This window comes from Ziziphus jujuba, chromosome 12, assembly GCF_031755915.1.
Source record: "Ziziphus jujuba cultivar Dongzao chromosome 12, ASM3175591v1".
NCBI classification, from domain to species: Eukaryota; Viridiplantae; Streptophyta; class Magnoliopsida; order Rosales; family Rhamnaceae; genus Ziziphus; species Ziziphus jujuba.
This window is the reverse complement of record NC_083390.1, coordinates 17,460,519-17,476,098: the sequence shown is the minus strand read 5'-3', so window position 1 is coordinate 17,476,098 and position 15,580 is coordinate 17,460,519. Positions and strand designations below refer to the sequence as shown.

Genomic DNA, 15,580 nt, shown 5'->3' with positions numbered 1-15,580 from the left:
TACTTGTTGTTTCTTTCCCTTTTTTATTTTTATTTTTTGGGACAAAGATTTAAGTGAGATATATTGGAATTTTACTTATTTGTGAAGGCCGTCTTGAAAAATCAAACAAATTACTGGTTGACGCTTTACATTAGAAGATGACGCCGTTGCAGCGCCCATTGAAACACAAAAATAAATAAATATATATAAAAAAAAACTCGTTCTCACATCCGCTTAACATTTTTAATTGAAAAAGACAACAAATGCCCCTGGTGGAAGTCACATGCGCAGCATATGTACGTTCCGTTTAATAATTTAATGGAAGTTGCAAAAATGATGTACGGCGCAAAAACTTGATAAGTTCAGGATGCAAAATATCAAAAAAAAAAAAAAAAAAAAGTTTAAAATGTAGAATATAAATATCTGTATAGCTGAGGTTACAGCAATGCCGAAATTTGTTAATATTTCTACTCAGCTAATAATAATATATTTGATTCGGTTTTATCATATTATTTTATATATAAATTTGTAATACCTCCAAATATTTTGATTCTGTTAGTAGTAGTATATTTAATTGGTTTTGCCATATTGTTTGATATATAAACTTGTATAACAATTTAGTACTTATGTCAAAAATATTATTAAAATGCGTTGTTAATGATAAGATTTGAAAATTCCATCGTATATGCATATTGAACATTGTTAATAAAGTTTTTCTTATTTCAAGGTTTTAAACTGATAATCTTCTAATCATAGGTTTGAGTGATTTATAAACCTAGCCAATTTTATTTGACAATTTTATCTTTATATATTTGGACTTGAAATTTAAGATGGGCAAGATAAGAAAAACAAAAAAGAAGAAAAAAGCCACCTACAAAAAAGACACATACAACATATCATCGGAAGCAACTAGAGGAAACCAGAATGTAATGTTATTCAGATTGAAAAAATTGATTATTTTTCTTATTAATTAATTGAAAAAATTGATCAACATTTCAATTTTATTTTAAATTTTTATTTTTGATCTAATTTTATCTTCAAAAATATTTTTTTTGGGGTTTTAATTTAACTAAAATAGGAGTGGATACAATTTTTTAAATAAAAATCATAAATATAAAATGAAAAATAAAAAATTTATTTTTTACAATTTTTTTATTTTTAAAAATGAACTATGACATTAGCATGATTTCAGTATGTTGATGTCATCGAACGGGTAAATTAATATTGTTGGTCAATTGGATCGATTTGTAATAAATATTAAATTTTAGATTTTAATTTAAACAATTTTAAATTTCAGGATTTGATTTGTATATCCTTCAAACTTTAGGATATTGATCAATAATTAGCTGTAATTGTCAAAATAAGATTGATTTCGTTAATAAATTATTTATAAAGAATATGAATTTGAGACTTAAAAAAGAAAAAATTATTATAAATGATAAAAAATTAATTTAATAATAATAAAAAAAAAGATTGATATATTTATTAGCTGAGCTTATTTGCTCACGTGCTTTTGAGGTTGATATCATTTAATAAAATATATTTAAGTGATTTTTCTAATAGGTTAGGTTAAGATGTTTCATTGGTGAAAGTTACACTATATATATATATATAAAAAAAGAAAAAAAAAAAAGGAGGGTGAAAGTAACGCTAAAATGGAATGTTCATTCCAGTTTCCATACCTAATTTTGTTCCTTCCTCTTCCTCTCACTTTTTTTTTTCTTTTTTTTTTATTTATAATTTTATGTTTTTATACCTATTTCAAGTAGATAAAGAGTTAAAATGTAGGGAGCAAGTAAGACAATGGAATAATTTTCTGATTTTACAAAAAAAAAAAGAAAAAAAAAGAAGAAAAAAATTGATTAGTTGTTTAATGAGAACAATAGTCAATTTTTTCAATCTAAGTAGCATTACATTTTGGTTTCCTCTAGTTGCCTATGATGATATGTTGTACGTGTCTTTTTTGTAGGTATCTTTTTTTTTTTTTTTTCTTATCTATTGTCCATCTTAAATTTCAAGTTTAAATATAAGATAGAATTATCAAATAAGATTGGCTATATTCATAAATCACTCGAGTCTATGATTAAAAGATTATGAATTTAAAACATTGAAATGAGAGGAAGAACATTATGAATTTAAAACATTGAAATGAGAGGAAGAACATTATGAATTTAAAACATTGAAATGAGGGGAAAATTATTATGAATATTCAGTATGTATGTATAAGATGGAATTTTCAAATCCTATCATTAACAACGCATTTAAATAATATTTTTGATATAAATGCTAAATTGTTTACAAATTTATATATCAAATAATATGGCAAAATCCAATTAAATATACTATTGCTGAGTGAATCAAAATATTTAGGGGTATTACAAATTTATATATCAAATAATATGAAAAAACCCAATTAAATATATCATTGTTAGCTGAATTGAAATATTAACGGATATTGACACTGTTGTAACCTCAACAATAAGTAGAATTCCATCTTCAGAAAATAATAATAAAAATAATAATGGATTTGACTATTATTATTAAATTGATTTGATTCTTTGTAAAGCAAAGTTTTACTTAATTATCTATATGTGACGTAGTCTACAGTGGGTGGGGGGCCGTTTAAAAAAATATCGTTTTCAGCATGTTCAATATAAGAAAAAAAAAAAAAAAAAGTTTTTGAGTTCTATATTTATCATATTTTGTATATAAAGGTTCCAGCACAGAGAGTGAAAGAAGTCTCTCAAAGTGAGTTCAAATAAATGGCATGCCCTCAGTACAGAGAATTCCATGGTGCAGAGGAAAGGAGGGAAGAAGAAGGAGGAGGAGGAGAAAGTTTGAGTTTCTCCTATGCAATGCAACTGGCTATGTCCTCTGCATTGTCAATCTCCTTGCAATGTGCCATCGAGCTTGGCATATTCGATATCATAGCCAAAGCAGGTCATGAGGCAAAGCTCTCTCCTTCAGTGATTGCAGCCCACATGCCCACCACCAACCCTGATGCACCCGCCATGCTGGACCGCCTTCTTAGGCTCTTGGCCTCCCACTCTGTTCTCACCTGCTCTTTGGTTGCTCATCGTGACCCTACTAATGCGAGTGGATCGAATTTCCACAGGCTTTACGGTCTTGCTCCTGTCTCCAAATTCTTTGTCACTGACAAAGATGGTGTTTCCTTAGGCCCTTGTATAGTACTCCCACAAGACAATGTCACCTTAACTAGCTGGTCTCTTTCTGCTTTCTAGTTTCTTTTACTCCTATATATATATATGAATTAAAATATTAACATGAAGTTTTGATTTGTTAGAAATATAGTTTGCATCTTATGTTAAATATTTTGACAAAATATCAAAGTGTTTTAGGTTGCTATTTGTCAAACTAGAATTTTAATATTAATTTAATAATTAAGATAACACCCTTAATTTTTCACATATCATCTGATGATATTCATCTTGTATTATTAACATGTCTCCAACAGAGCAACTCTCTTTCTATATATATGCACGGACAGTAACTACAAATTAATTTAACCTTGTAGGTCAAAACTAAAAGAGGCCATTCTCGAAGGAGGAGATCCTTTTACTAGGGCTCACGGAACGCACATATATGAATACCTAGACTTGGACACCAAGTTTAGCAAGGTTTTTAAGGCTGCTATGTACAACCATAGCACTATCATTATGGAAAAGATACTTGAGTTGTACAAGGGTTTTGAACCTCTTAAGCAACTGGTTGATGTTGGTGGTGGTTTGGGAGTGAACCTTAAATTAATCACTTCCAGATACCCACACATCAATGGTATCAACTTTGACTTGCCTCATGTTATAAAACATGCTGCTTCTTATCCAGGTATATATGATGTTAATTAGCTCAATCTTGGATCTTGTATTTATTTATTTATTTATTTTATTTCTTTATTTTTTGCTGACATGGATCTTGTTTCTTTTGAATTTGTTAAAACGCAGATTAGAATTTCTTATTCTTTATCATAGAGTGCCCTTTGCTAGTTTGTTGTTTATTATATATTGTATGACTATATGTGTAAATATGTTGTAGGTGTAGAACATGTAGGAGGAGATATGTTTGTGGGTATCCCCAGTGGAGATGCCATTTTTATGAAGGTATATATGTTCTGAAACATTTGAGTTCGGTTTAATCTGTCTTAATTCTTTTTTTATTGAAAATGCTACTAGTGGATAAGCCTTTGAATGAAATAGAGATTTTTTACTTTTTTTTTTTTGTTTGGGTAGTGTGACAAAACTAATGGTCTAGGATGTATACAATTTTGTAGGGGGTACTTCATAATTGGAATGATGAGAAGTGCATAAAGCTGTTGAAGAATTGCTATGAGGCCATTCCGGGCAAAGGAAAGCTGATTGTTGTGGAGGAGCTTCTTCCAGTTATGCCAGAGACTAGCACTGCTGGGAAGAGCACCTCTCAAATGGATGTTCTTATGATGGTTCAAACCCCTCAAGGAAAAGAAAGGAGCCGACAAGAATTCCTAGCTCTAGCAACCGCTGCTGGATTTAGTGGCATTAGATTTGAATGTTTTGTCTATAATTTCTGGGTTATGGAATTCATCAAGTAGATGTGGCTGTGCTACTTGGTGCCATATATGCAGATCAATAGGGAGGTCGTGTGAAACTGAAACACTTAAAATTTGTCTTTCATTTTCTGCAATATGTGTGCTTTTTTTTTCTTTTTCTTTTTTTTTTTCAAATGCTTCCCTGAATTTTCAACAACCATGTGCAATATAATAAAATATGTTACTACCAGAGGCATTTCAGAAAGATGAAACAGATACAATGCAGTGAATTGTGTACATATATTACTTGACATAGCTATAATATTTATACATGTTGCAAGTGTGGATCATGTAGGAGGAGACACATATATAACATATGGGTGATCCTAATCCTAGCGAGAGGGGATACCATTTTTGTGAAGACAAAACAAGTTTTGCTGTTATAACCCTATATTGGAATAATTTTTCTTTAGTCATATAAAATTTTGGTTTTAATTTAGTCAAGTTATAAATAAGAATAAACTTTACAATATAAAATATTATAATTTTTTTACTTCTTATTTTAAGGCATTTTGCTTCCATAAAATGATAATTATATGTATTGCAAAATACATATGGTATATTAAAAATTTAAGATGACATAAAATAGTTACGTAAAGTTGTTTGAAAATTAATTTTTAAAGTTGTTACATCATCTATGAATATGGCCGGTACCTTCTTATTGAAGTCAAAATATTTAAATACCAAATTATATTATTTGCAGATTCTTTTCTAATATAGAAAATGTAACACTTTATAAATTGAAAATTGTATCTGTTGTATTAGACACTAGAATTTTAAACTACATATCTATTAAAATTTAAATTTTCTTATAGTTATAAAATTATTAGGTCCCAACTCTATAAATATAAAGAGGTTTTACTGTATTTTCTTATAAATGCCATTTTTATGAATAGCTCAGATATGCAATCCATTTGAGCTTCCTATGTATTAGGTCTGTTCAAGTGGTTATGGTCTCAGATATGCTCAGTGTCACGGTCCCACCGCTCTAAGCGTACAACGGGGCCGTGCGGTGCTTACTCGCCCCTCGCGGGTAGTAAGCCAACCGTTAATGTCCCTCGCAAGCAAATAACCCACACGATATTAGTATTGTGCATGCACCAAGCAAGCAATAAAATAAAGCATATAATCACACAATCGTTAGAAAATGGGGTCAGTAAACAAGGCAACAATACGATGAACTGGAAATGCGTTCGTTTTATTCGGTCTCGATGGAGAGAACAGCAGAGAGGTTTACAAGCACGCTATTACAAGTTCTCACCTATGCTAGTGGTCTAGCCCAACAACTCGCCGACTAGCCACCCCCTTCCAAAGAGCTTATCGGGCCATTTTCATTCCGACAGGAATACATATCAAAATATGCGAGGAATCATAATGGCACTATTTCGAATAACAAAAGCTAGAGATCCAAGCAAGTGACCATGGGCTTGACTCATGACCCTGGATGAACTTGGCTTGGTATTTACAATCAAAATGCGAAGGAGTGTATGACTCTTACATCCTCCCCCACTCATTCCATCGACGCCCTCGACGACTCCGCTGCCTTGAACTCCTCGATCTGCTGCTTGTAGGCTGCCAAGTTGCCTTCCTTCTCCCAGCTGGTTTCTTCTTCTCCTAGTCCCTTCCACTTGATGAGGTATTCTCGTACTGGCTGACGATGCACGCTTCTGGTTCGTTCTGCAAGGATCTCCTCCACTTCCTTGGTTGTCTTCGGCAGCTTGGTCTTGACTTCGGCTCTTGCTGGAGTGTTGCGCGCTGGATCCTCCTCGTCGGCGTAGTATGGCTTGAGGTTGCTGACGTGGAATACCGGGTGCACTCTCATCCATCCTGGGGTAACCACCTTATACGATGCCCTCCCTACTTTGGCAATGATCGGCATTGGTCCCTCATATTTTCTCATCAACCTGGGGTCTCTGTCCCTTAGCCAGCGAAATTGCTCTCGAGTTAGCTTCACCATCACCATATCCCCCGCATTGAACTCTAGGGGTCGTCGGTCTTTGTCTGCCCATTTCTTCATCCGATTTGCTGCCTTCTCCAAGTAGGCCCTGGCTATTTCCATGTTGTTCTTCCACTCTTTGGTGAAATTGAAAGCCCTTGGATTCTTTCCTTGGTACTCATCGACTGTGTGTGGAAGTAAGGGCTTCTGGCCGTTAACTATTTCAAAGGGGCACTTACTTGTGGGAGATCCCTTCTGTGCGTTGAAGCAAAATTGAGCTACATCAAGTAGTTGCGCCCAATTCTTCTGGTTGGCACTCACAAAGTGACGTAGGTACTCCTCCAACATGCCATTGAATCTTTCTGTCTGCCCGTCCGTTTGTGGGTGATAACTGGAGGAAATATTGAGCTGGGACCCAAGAAGCTTGAATAGTTCTGTCCAGAAAGATCCCATGAACTTGGCATCTCTATCGCTTACAATGTGGCGCGGCACACCCCAATATTTCACCACATACTTGAAGAATAAGCGGGCAGTTTCCTCGGCCGTACAGAACTTTGAGGCAGGGATGAATGTTGCATACTTCGAGAATCGATCCACAATAACCAAAATACTTGAAAGATCCCCGATCTTTGGAAGGTTGGTGATGAAATCGATTGACACACTCTCCCATGGGCATGACGGGACGAATAGAGGTTCCAACAGCCCTGGTGTTTTCTGCCTCTCAACTTTGTCCTGTTGGCACACAAGACAGGTTCGGATGTAGTCCATAATATCGTCACGCATCTGTGGCCAATAATAACCCTGTTTGATTAATGCATACGTCCTTTGCCACCCCGGATGTCTAGCCCACAAAGTGTCGTGGCATTCTCTCATTAACATCTTTCTTAGGTCTCCATCCTTCGAGACAAATAACCTATTTCCTTTTGTCCACAGCAGGTCATCTTCCTCCCAAAATTGACGAGTTTTTCCCTCCTTGCACAACTTGAGGATATTCTGAGCACACTGATCTCCCCCTAAATGCTGCTTTATCAGCTCTCGCATTGAATTCGCGATAGTACTCGCAGCCATGTTAGCCACCACCCTTAGTGCCGCAAGCTCCGTCTTGCGACTTAGGGCATCCGCCGCCTGGTTCTTGGTCCCCGCTTTGTGCTCAAATTGAAGGTCAAACTCCGCAATGAATTCCTGCCAACGAGCTTGTTTTGGGGTCAGTTTAGGTTGTGTAAGGAAGTGACTAACGGCTGAGTTGTCAGTCTTTACTACAAAGCTTGACCCCAATAAGTAGTGCCTCCAGGTTCTTAAGCAATGAATTACGGCAAGCATCTCCTTTTCTTGAGCCGTATAGTTTCTTTCTGCCGCTGATAGCTTCCTGCTTTCGTAGGCGACAGGATGACCATCTTGGAGTAGGACTCCACCTAAAGCGAAGTCAGATGCATCGGTTTGGACTTCGAAGGGTCTGGTGATGTCCGACAGGGCCAACACTGGGTCTTTCATCATAGCTTCCTTTAGATCCTGGAATGCGCCCTCACATTCCTTGCTCCACTCCCAAGGCACCTCCTTCTTTAGCAATTCCGTTAGGGAAGTTGCTTTCTTCGAGTATCCTTTTACGAAGCGGCGGTAGTAATTTGCCAATCCCAAAAATGATCTAAGTTCTTTCACATTAGCGGGAGTTTTCCACTCTTGGATGGCTTTAACCTTCTCCACGTCCATACGGATCTTCCCCTCCTCGATGATGTGTCCCAGAAATTTGATTTGTCTTCTGCCAAAAGCACATTTTTCCTTCTTCACAAATAATTGATTTTCTCGGAGTCTCTGGAGTACCATTCGAATGTGTTCGACATGTTCTTCCAAGGTAGGGCTGAAGATTACAATGTCGTCAAGATACACCACCACAAATTTGTCAAGGAAGTCTCGAAATACCTGGTTCATGAGGGTGCAAAATGTTGCTGGTGCATTCGTCAACCCAAAAGGCATCACCAGGAATTCGAAGGCTCCGTATCGTGTGACGCAGGTGGTTTTCTCTTCGTCCCCTTCAGCAATTCTCACTTGGTAGTATCCTGATCTCAAATCCAATTTAGTGAAAAATTTGGCTCCGCTTAGCTGGTCGAACAAGTCAGCTATCAAAGGGATCGGGTACTTGTTTCGCACCGTGACCTTGTTCAGGGCTCGATAATCTACACACAGGCGCAAAGTTCCATCTTTCTTCTTTTGGAATAATACGGGAGCGCCGTAAGGTGCCTTCGAGGGTCTCAGAAACCCTGCTTCCAAAAGTTCCCCGAGTTGCTTCCGTAGCTCTGCCAGCTCAGGAGGGGCCATCCGATAAGGTGCCTTTGCTGGAGGTTTTGCTCCTGGTATCAATTCGATGTTGTGGTCAATATCTCGTCGAGGAGGTAGGTTCCTTGGTAAGTTGTCCGGCATCACATCATTGAATGATTTTAAGGCATCCAGCACCATAGGAGGGGTAGTTTCATCATCTTCACCCTCCCTCGCTACCACTAATGCTATGTAAGAGGGTTCTTTGCGTCTTACTCCCTTCTTAAATTGGAGGGCCGATAGAAGTTTGGGGTTGTTCAGTTGCTTCCTCTGTACGGGAACTACTCCTGTTTGTTCCCCCATCATCAACAGGCTGTTAGCGGCGGGAATAGGGATTGCCTTCTTCTTCACTAGAAAGTCCATTCCCAAGATTACATCAAAATCATCCATTGGTACTACAATCAAATCCACCCGGTCCTCCCAAGTTCCCAACTTGAGAGGCACTTGTTTCGCCAGGCCCACCGTAGGTAAGGCTTTGGAATTTACTGCTTTCATTTGCCCCGCATCCTTTTGTAAGCGTAGGCCCAACCTTCGAGCTTCAATCTCTGAACAAAAGTTGTGGGTGGCACCTGTGTCCACCATCACACTCTTTGCGGCCTTTCCATTTATCGCCGCATCCACGAACATAAGACCTTTCTCATTGGTCTTCCTGGCCTGAACGACCTGTCCATTAAGGGCATTCAAGAATCTCAGCGCTCCCACTTGTGCGCCGTCTTCTCCTTCTTCTACTACCTCCTCTCGCCCTCCCTCGTGCTCTTGGGAGCGAATAGATGCTTGTAGAGCACTAAGAGCGGTCTTATGGGGGCATTCGCCCACTCTGTGGGGACCATTACATAGGAAACATGTAAGAGGCCGGGGTCTAAATCCGAATGCATTGGGGTTCCGCGGTGGAGGCTCTCTCGTGTTCGGAGGTTTCCTACTGTCGCTTCCCCCAGGTCTTGGGAGATTGGCAGGCCTGAAGGGTCTACTGCTATTGGCATTCGAAGGAGACGGTTGGGGCCTTCTATTGATGGGGCTCTCTGTTGAGTAGTCCATTAGGCGCTCCGCTGCCCCTAGTGCTGAGGCTAGGTCTTGTACTCTCTGTCGTTGAAGTTCTGTCCTGGCCCAAGGTTTTAGCCCTTCCAGGAAGTAGAAGAGCTTATCCTTCTCAGACATGTCGCGTATATCGAGCATGAGGGCCGAGAAAGCTTTCACGTAGTCCCTTACATTACCCGTCTGTCTCAATTCTCTCAAATGTCGTCGGGCAATGTAGTCCACATTCTCGGGAAGGAATTGGTTCTTGAGTTCCTTCTGTAGCTGGTCCCATGTGTCAATGATGCACCTATTGTTCTTGATATCTTCGAATTTGGATCGCCACCACAATTTTGCATCATTGGTTAGGTACATTGTAGCCATCGTCACTTTTGTTTCCTCCGAATCCGGTTTTATTGCTCGAAAATATTGTTCCATATCAAACAAAAAGTTTTCGAGCTCCTTCGCGTCTCGTGCCCCTCCATACGCTCGGGGCTCAGGCACTTTCATCCGTCCATAGTCCCCGCCCACTGGGACAGCAGGTCGATTTTCTACCGCTCGCATGGTGATGGCGAGCTTGGTATTTATTTGTCCCATTTCAATCTTTAGGGCTTCCACGGTGGCTCGAAAGTCCTCCGTCAGTTCGTTGACCGTAGACATCAATCTCTCTATGGCCTCTTCCATTGCTCCATCTCGCTCGCCCGCAGTGGAGCTCGAAGGGCCGGCATTGCCCCATGTGGTTTGATTCCTCTCGAGTGCGCTCACTCGACTGGCTATGTCATCGAGTGTCTCCATCTTTTCGAAGGCCTCCTGCCAATTGTGGCCTCTAATATGTGCATTTACAACGCCAGCAAGCTCCCCGAGCTGCTGGTCGATGTTATCGAACCGCATTTCGTTTGTCAGCTTCGGCATCTTGTGCGAGTGACTCCCAACCTTGCTCTGATACCAACTGTCACGGTCCCACCGCTCTAAGCGTACAACGGGGCCGTGCGGTGCTTACTCGCCCCTCGCGGGTAGTAAGCCAACCGTTAATGTCCCTCGCAAGCAAATAACCCACACGATATTAGTATTGTGCATGCACCAAGCAAGCAATAAAATAAAGCATGTAATCACACAATCGTTAGAAAATGGGGTCAGTAAACAAGGCAACAATACGATGAACTGGAAATGCGTTCGTTTTATTCGGTCTCGATGGAGAGAACAGCAGAGAGGTTTACAAGCACGCTATTACAAGTTCTCACCTATGCTAGTGGTCTAGCCCAACAACTCGCCGACTAGCCACCCCCCTCCAAAGAGCTTATCGGGCCATTTTCATTCCGACAGGAATACATATCAAAATATGCGAGAAATCATAATGGCACTATTTCGAATAACAAAAGCTAGAGATCCAAGCAAGTGACCATGGGCTTGACTCATGACCCTGGATGAACTTGGCTTGGTATTTACAATCAAAATGCGAAGGAGTGTATGACTCTTACACTCAGGCAGTTCCTGAAGATTGGGTCAATTTAGGTGTTCATGCATCACGACGCTATTCAAGCAGTCACAGGTCTCAATCCCATTTCAATGATTTGAAGCCTTAGTTGGATACTAAATTGATGGTTTGGATGACTTGTAATATGTTAAAATTATTTTCAAAATAAGAAAAAATGTGTTAAAATTTTTGTTTTTTTCTTGTTTTAGAAAATTATTTTCTAAAAACAATGGACAAATATTTTTATCAATAATATAAGTATTTTAAAAAAAATATTTTCTTAAAACAGCTAGCCAAACAAACCAATATTATTGCGGTTCTGTCTTCCACTAGAACAAAAAATAGTAATTATAAAACCATTTAATAATTATCACTTTGTCTCGGTTTCACTAGATATGATAGGATAAATAACCCTAGCTCTGTAACAATTGCTTAAATTTTATAAATTAAATTAATTTGGTAGAATTTAACTTATAGAGAGAGGAAGAATCTAACCCATAGTTTTAAAATATATAATACAAGTTCTATTATGCACATTTCACTCCAACAGTACATATGAAATTATCAATATCTTTTTTTTTTTCCAATACATAGGAGCAATTTTGAATATAAAAAAATTAAAAATTTTGTTATTTGTCATCATTAATAATGATCATCATTTATATGATAAATTTTAATTAATATATTTAATTTTATTATGTTTTATACTAAAATTGAATTTTTTAATATTAACAATTTAATTTGCTATTTGATACGTAGATTTAATTCATTGTGATTGTTCACGAGGATGACAAATAGCTTTTTTCAAAAATTGATTACAAACCAATTTCATTAAAAACATTTTATTACAAGCCAATTAAACAGGAGCTAACAAGTAACTAGACTCTCTTTGTCCCGAATCGCGAGGTAGACTTGTAAGGACCATTTTCTGAAATGTATTTCTCGGCTCCGCCAAAAGCCCTCTCTTATGTGGAATCTGACTTATTTTCCTAGAAAACAGTGAATTTTGCCGACTGCATTGCATCATATACTCATACTAGAAATTCTTCAAGAGCATGCGTAGTAAATCTTGAGAAACTGATCATAATTTGGAACTAATTTAATTTATTGAATCTTTTACATTACAAACCAAATGATACTTAATAAATAATTAGACCTTGCCATCCCAAATCTTCATGACAGACTTGTAAGGACCATTATAATAGATGAAATGCTCAGCTAGAGACCCTCTCTTTAGTGGAATCTGACTTATCTTCTTCAATTCCTCTTCAGTATGTTTCTAATGTAATATTTCAAGGTTTTCTGCAATTCTTTCTTCTCTGAAACTCTTCACTACAAGGCTCACTCCTTGCTCATAAACCCATTTTAAGCAAACCTTTCACACATGATACATATATATATGGGGAAAAATTAACCAGCTCTTATGAAAATATACAAATATGTATATTATTTATATGAACTATTTCTTCCACCAATAATATGAAAATGCAATAAATAAAAAAAATCATAAAATCCAGTGATAGGACAAAATAACGACAAGCCAAATGAGTCTCACTTTTGTTCCGGTGACTATAGCAATTATTGATTTTTTAACTCCATTTACAGCTTAATAGTGCAAACAAAATTTACAATTTTAAATTCACCAAAAAATTGTGGTTCTCTCCAAATCAGTACCAAATCATAATGCTATCATTTCATCCTTAATCACTTTTTTTTAATCAATTTTTGGAAATTTATTAAGATATATTTTTGTAATATATGTAATAAATGACCTTAGTTGACTTTCTCTATTTAGTGTTGATCAGATCCCACTATCGGTGGACCACGTTTTCTTAACCTTAGAAATAGGATTGATTGATTATTGTACATGCCTATATATATGCTCTACATTATTCATTCGAAAAATATAGAAAAGCTATTCAACCAAATTTTCTCCATATATTCTATTTTTCACATGGTATTAGAGCATTGTCCTGGTGACTGATCACTTAACTTTTCTAAGCCCAAGAACACCCACAAACACCATAGCATATACAAACGAACACCACAAATGACATCAAACCCCGAATACCCTTACACCAATAAAGTTATGGACCCCTCAAACCCATATTTTGTCTATCATTCAGATGAGTCTGGGATACGCTCATTGCAACAAAATTGAATGGAGCCAATTATCCTTCACGGAGCACAGCTATGATTCACGCTCTCACAGCGAAACAAAATTGGATTTACCAATGGATCAATCCAACCACCAGGTGAAAAAGAGCAACCAACAAAATATGCTCTTTGGAATCAATGCAATAGCATGATTTTATTATGGCTCACTCATTTGGTCGAGCCGAATCTCACCAAAGGGGTGGTTCACGCAAAGACTGCTCAACAAGTTTGGGATGACTTCAAAGATCAGTTTTCACAAAGAAATGCACCAGCAATCTATCAAATTCAGAAATCCTTAGCATCTCTTTCACAAGGAACAATGAAAATGTCATCATATTTCACAAAAATCAAGGGACTCTGGGATGAATTAGAGATGTATCGGTCGATCCTCACCGGCAATCAGATGAAGGCACACTACGATAAAAAAGAAGAAGATCGACTGATGCAGTTTCTCATGGGCCTCAATGACACCTACAAGATCGTCTACACTAATATTCTCCTCGAATATCCATCAGGCATACTCGTTTGTCAATCAAAGAAACAGAATGACAAATGACATCGGAAACAAGTGAAAGCTTTTCAATTGCTGCTGCAGTACATGGCCGATCAAACAACTACTCAAGTATCTCCAAAGATAAGCATTGTGATCATTGAAGTAGAGTAGGTCATACAATTGAAAATTGTCGAACTCTAAAATTTCATTGCAAGTATTGTGATAAGAAAGGCCATACTAAGGAAATGTGCAAATACAAAAATGGGATATGGGTTCTCAACAACCTAAGAACTTAAAACATTCGACAGAATCAAGCCCAACAACAGTGTAGTTCTTAGGGAAACGGACGAAACATCTTTCATGCTGCCAATGCAATAGATTCTTCACAATCTACACATGAGGGAGCTCTGCAAGACACGAATGCACCTGCTCATTCCTCCAATCTAATGAATTCTTCACACAACCTGTAGACAAATCACAATGATTATAACTCTAACTCCAAATCATTACATGTAACACCCCGTTCAAAAATACACATGATTAAACAAGTTTGACTAAGTTTGACCAAGTGAATAATATGTGAGTCCAAGTTGACTTTTTTGATAGCCAATATTTTTTATTTGACTGAGGTACCATGTGTGGATCTCATCGATACGAGTTCATACACTGGTGGCACGTCAAATTCTGAGTTACTGATAAAAAGTTATGGTTCTGAGAAGTTTTAAGCATAAGTTTTATATCAGTGTCCAAACCAGTCTCCAATTTTTGTCTGTTAGTAACCTTAAGCTCTATACAAGCCTCGGTAAGCATGCCAAACAAGAAGAAAACCCAAAATACCCATTTCATCTCCTAAACCCGAGATATTCTTCCCCTAGACCCGTGGGTTCAAACTGGGTCGTTTTGACCGGTTTACCATCAAACTGGGTCATCGACATTTTGCCCATTTCTGGCCAACTATCACTTACACGCGCCTTCCAACAAGAAAGGTCACTTGAAGGTGAGCTCATCTATGAAATTTCACTGCGATATGCGGTCGGACGTGCCTCGATCGGGCCGGCGAAGTCCGCGGCAGCCAACGAGGTGGGTCGCTGGAGTTTCTCGATTTTTGGCCGTTTCAGGCCAACCCATACACCTTTTCCACTAATTTTGACCCCTTTGAACTCATTCCCGTGGTTATTTTTTCCAGATTCCTCACCATTTGGGAGATACGACGACTTGAAGTTCGACCGAAGCTTCAACTGAGTCTTTCAGCCACCGTGTCAGGATCCGTCCAGAATTCCTTCCCCATAACCATAGACAAACCCTGATCCCAGGGAAACCCTACCGGACCCTCCAACGGAATATCCGAAAGAGCCTCCCCTAAGGGATGGACTTACCACAAATTACCTGCACTGAAAACACACTTCTATACTCATCCCCTTATTCCTCCTGCAAACTATAAATTATTCCACAAATTTCAGCACTTCTCAACAACAACAACGGTCCAGTGCATAAATAAAACATAAGTATCACAATAGTATACAGAGCTTTAAGAAGTGTTATTCAACAGAAATACAACAAGGCTGAAAGAAATAATACACTGAAATGAAAGAGTACGGAAGTACTTTTCGAAACACAACAGCAGCGGAAAACTTGGTT

At 37.8% G+C, this 15,580-nt stretch overlaps 1 protein-coding gene and 1 pseudogene across 1 annotated transcript; one reads left to right on the top strand and one right to left on the bottom strand.

Annotated features, from left to right (window-relative positions):
* The first annotated feature begins 2,700 nt into the window (after positions 1-2,700).
* Positions 2,701-4,681, top strand: LOC107429761 (caffeic acid 3-O-methyltransferase). Its single transcript, XM_016040507.4, has 4 exons — positions 2,701-3,202; positions 3,515-3,825; positions 4,033-4,097; positions 4,268-4,681. Exons 1-4 carry the CDS (start codon positions 2,742-2,744, stop codon positions 4,562-4,564), a joined length of 1,134 nt encoding a protein of 377 aa, XP_015895993.3. The 5' UTR covers positions 2,701-2,741; the 3' UTR covers positions 4,565-4,681.
* Positions 4,682-12,442: 7,761 nt separating this feature from the next.
* Positions 12,443-15,580, bottom strand: part of LOC107429100 (non-functional NADPH-dependent codeinone reductase 2-like) — a 34,282-nt pseudogene continuing 31,144 nt past the window's right edge.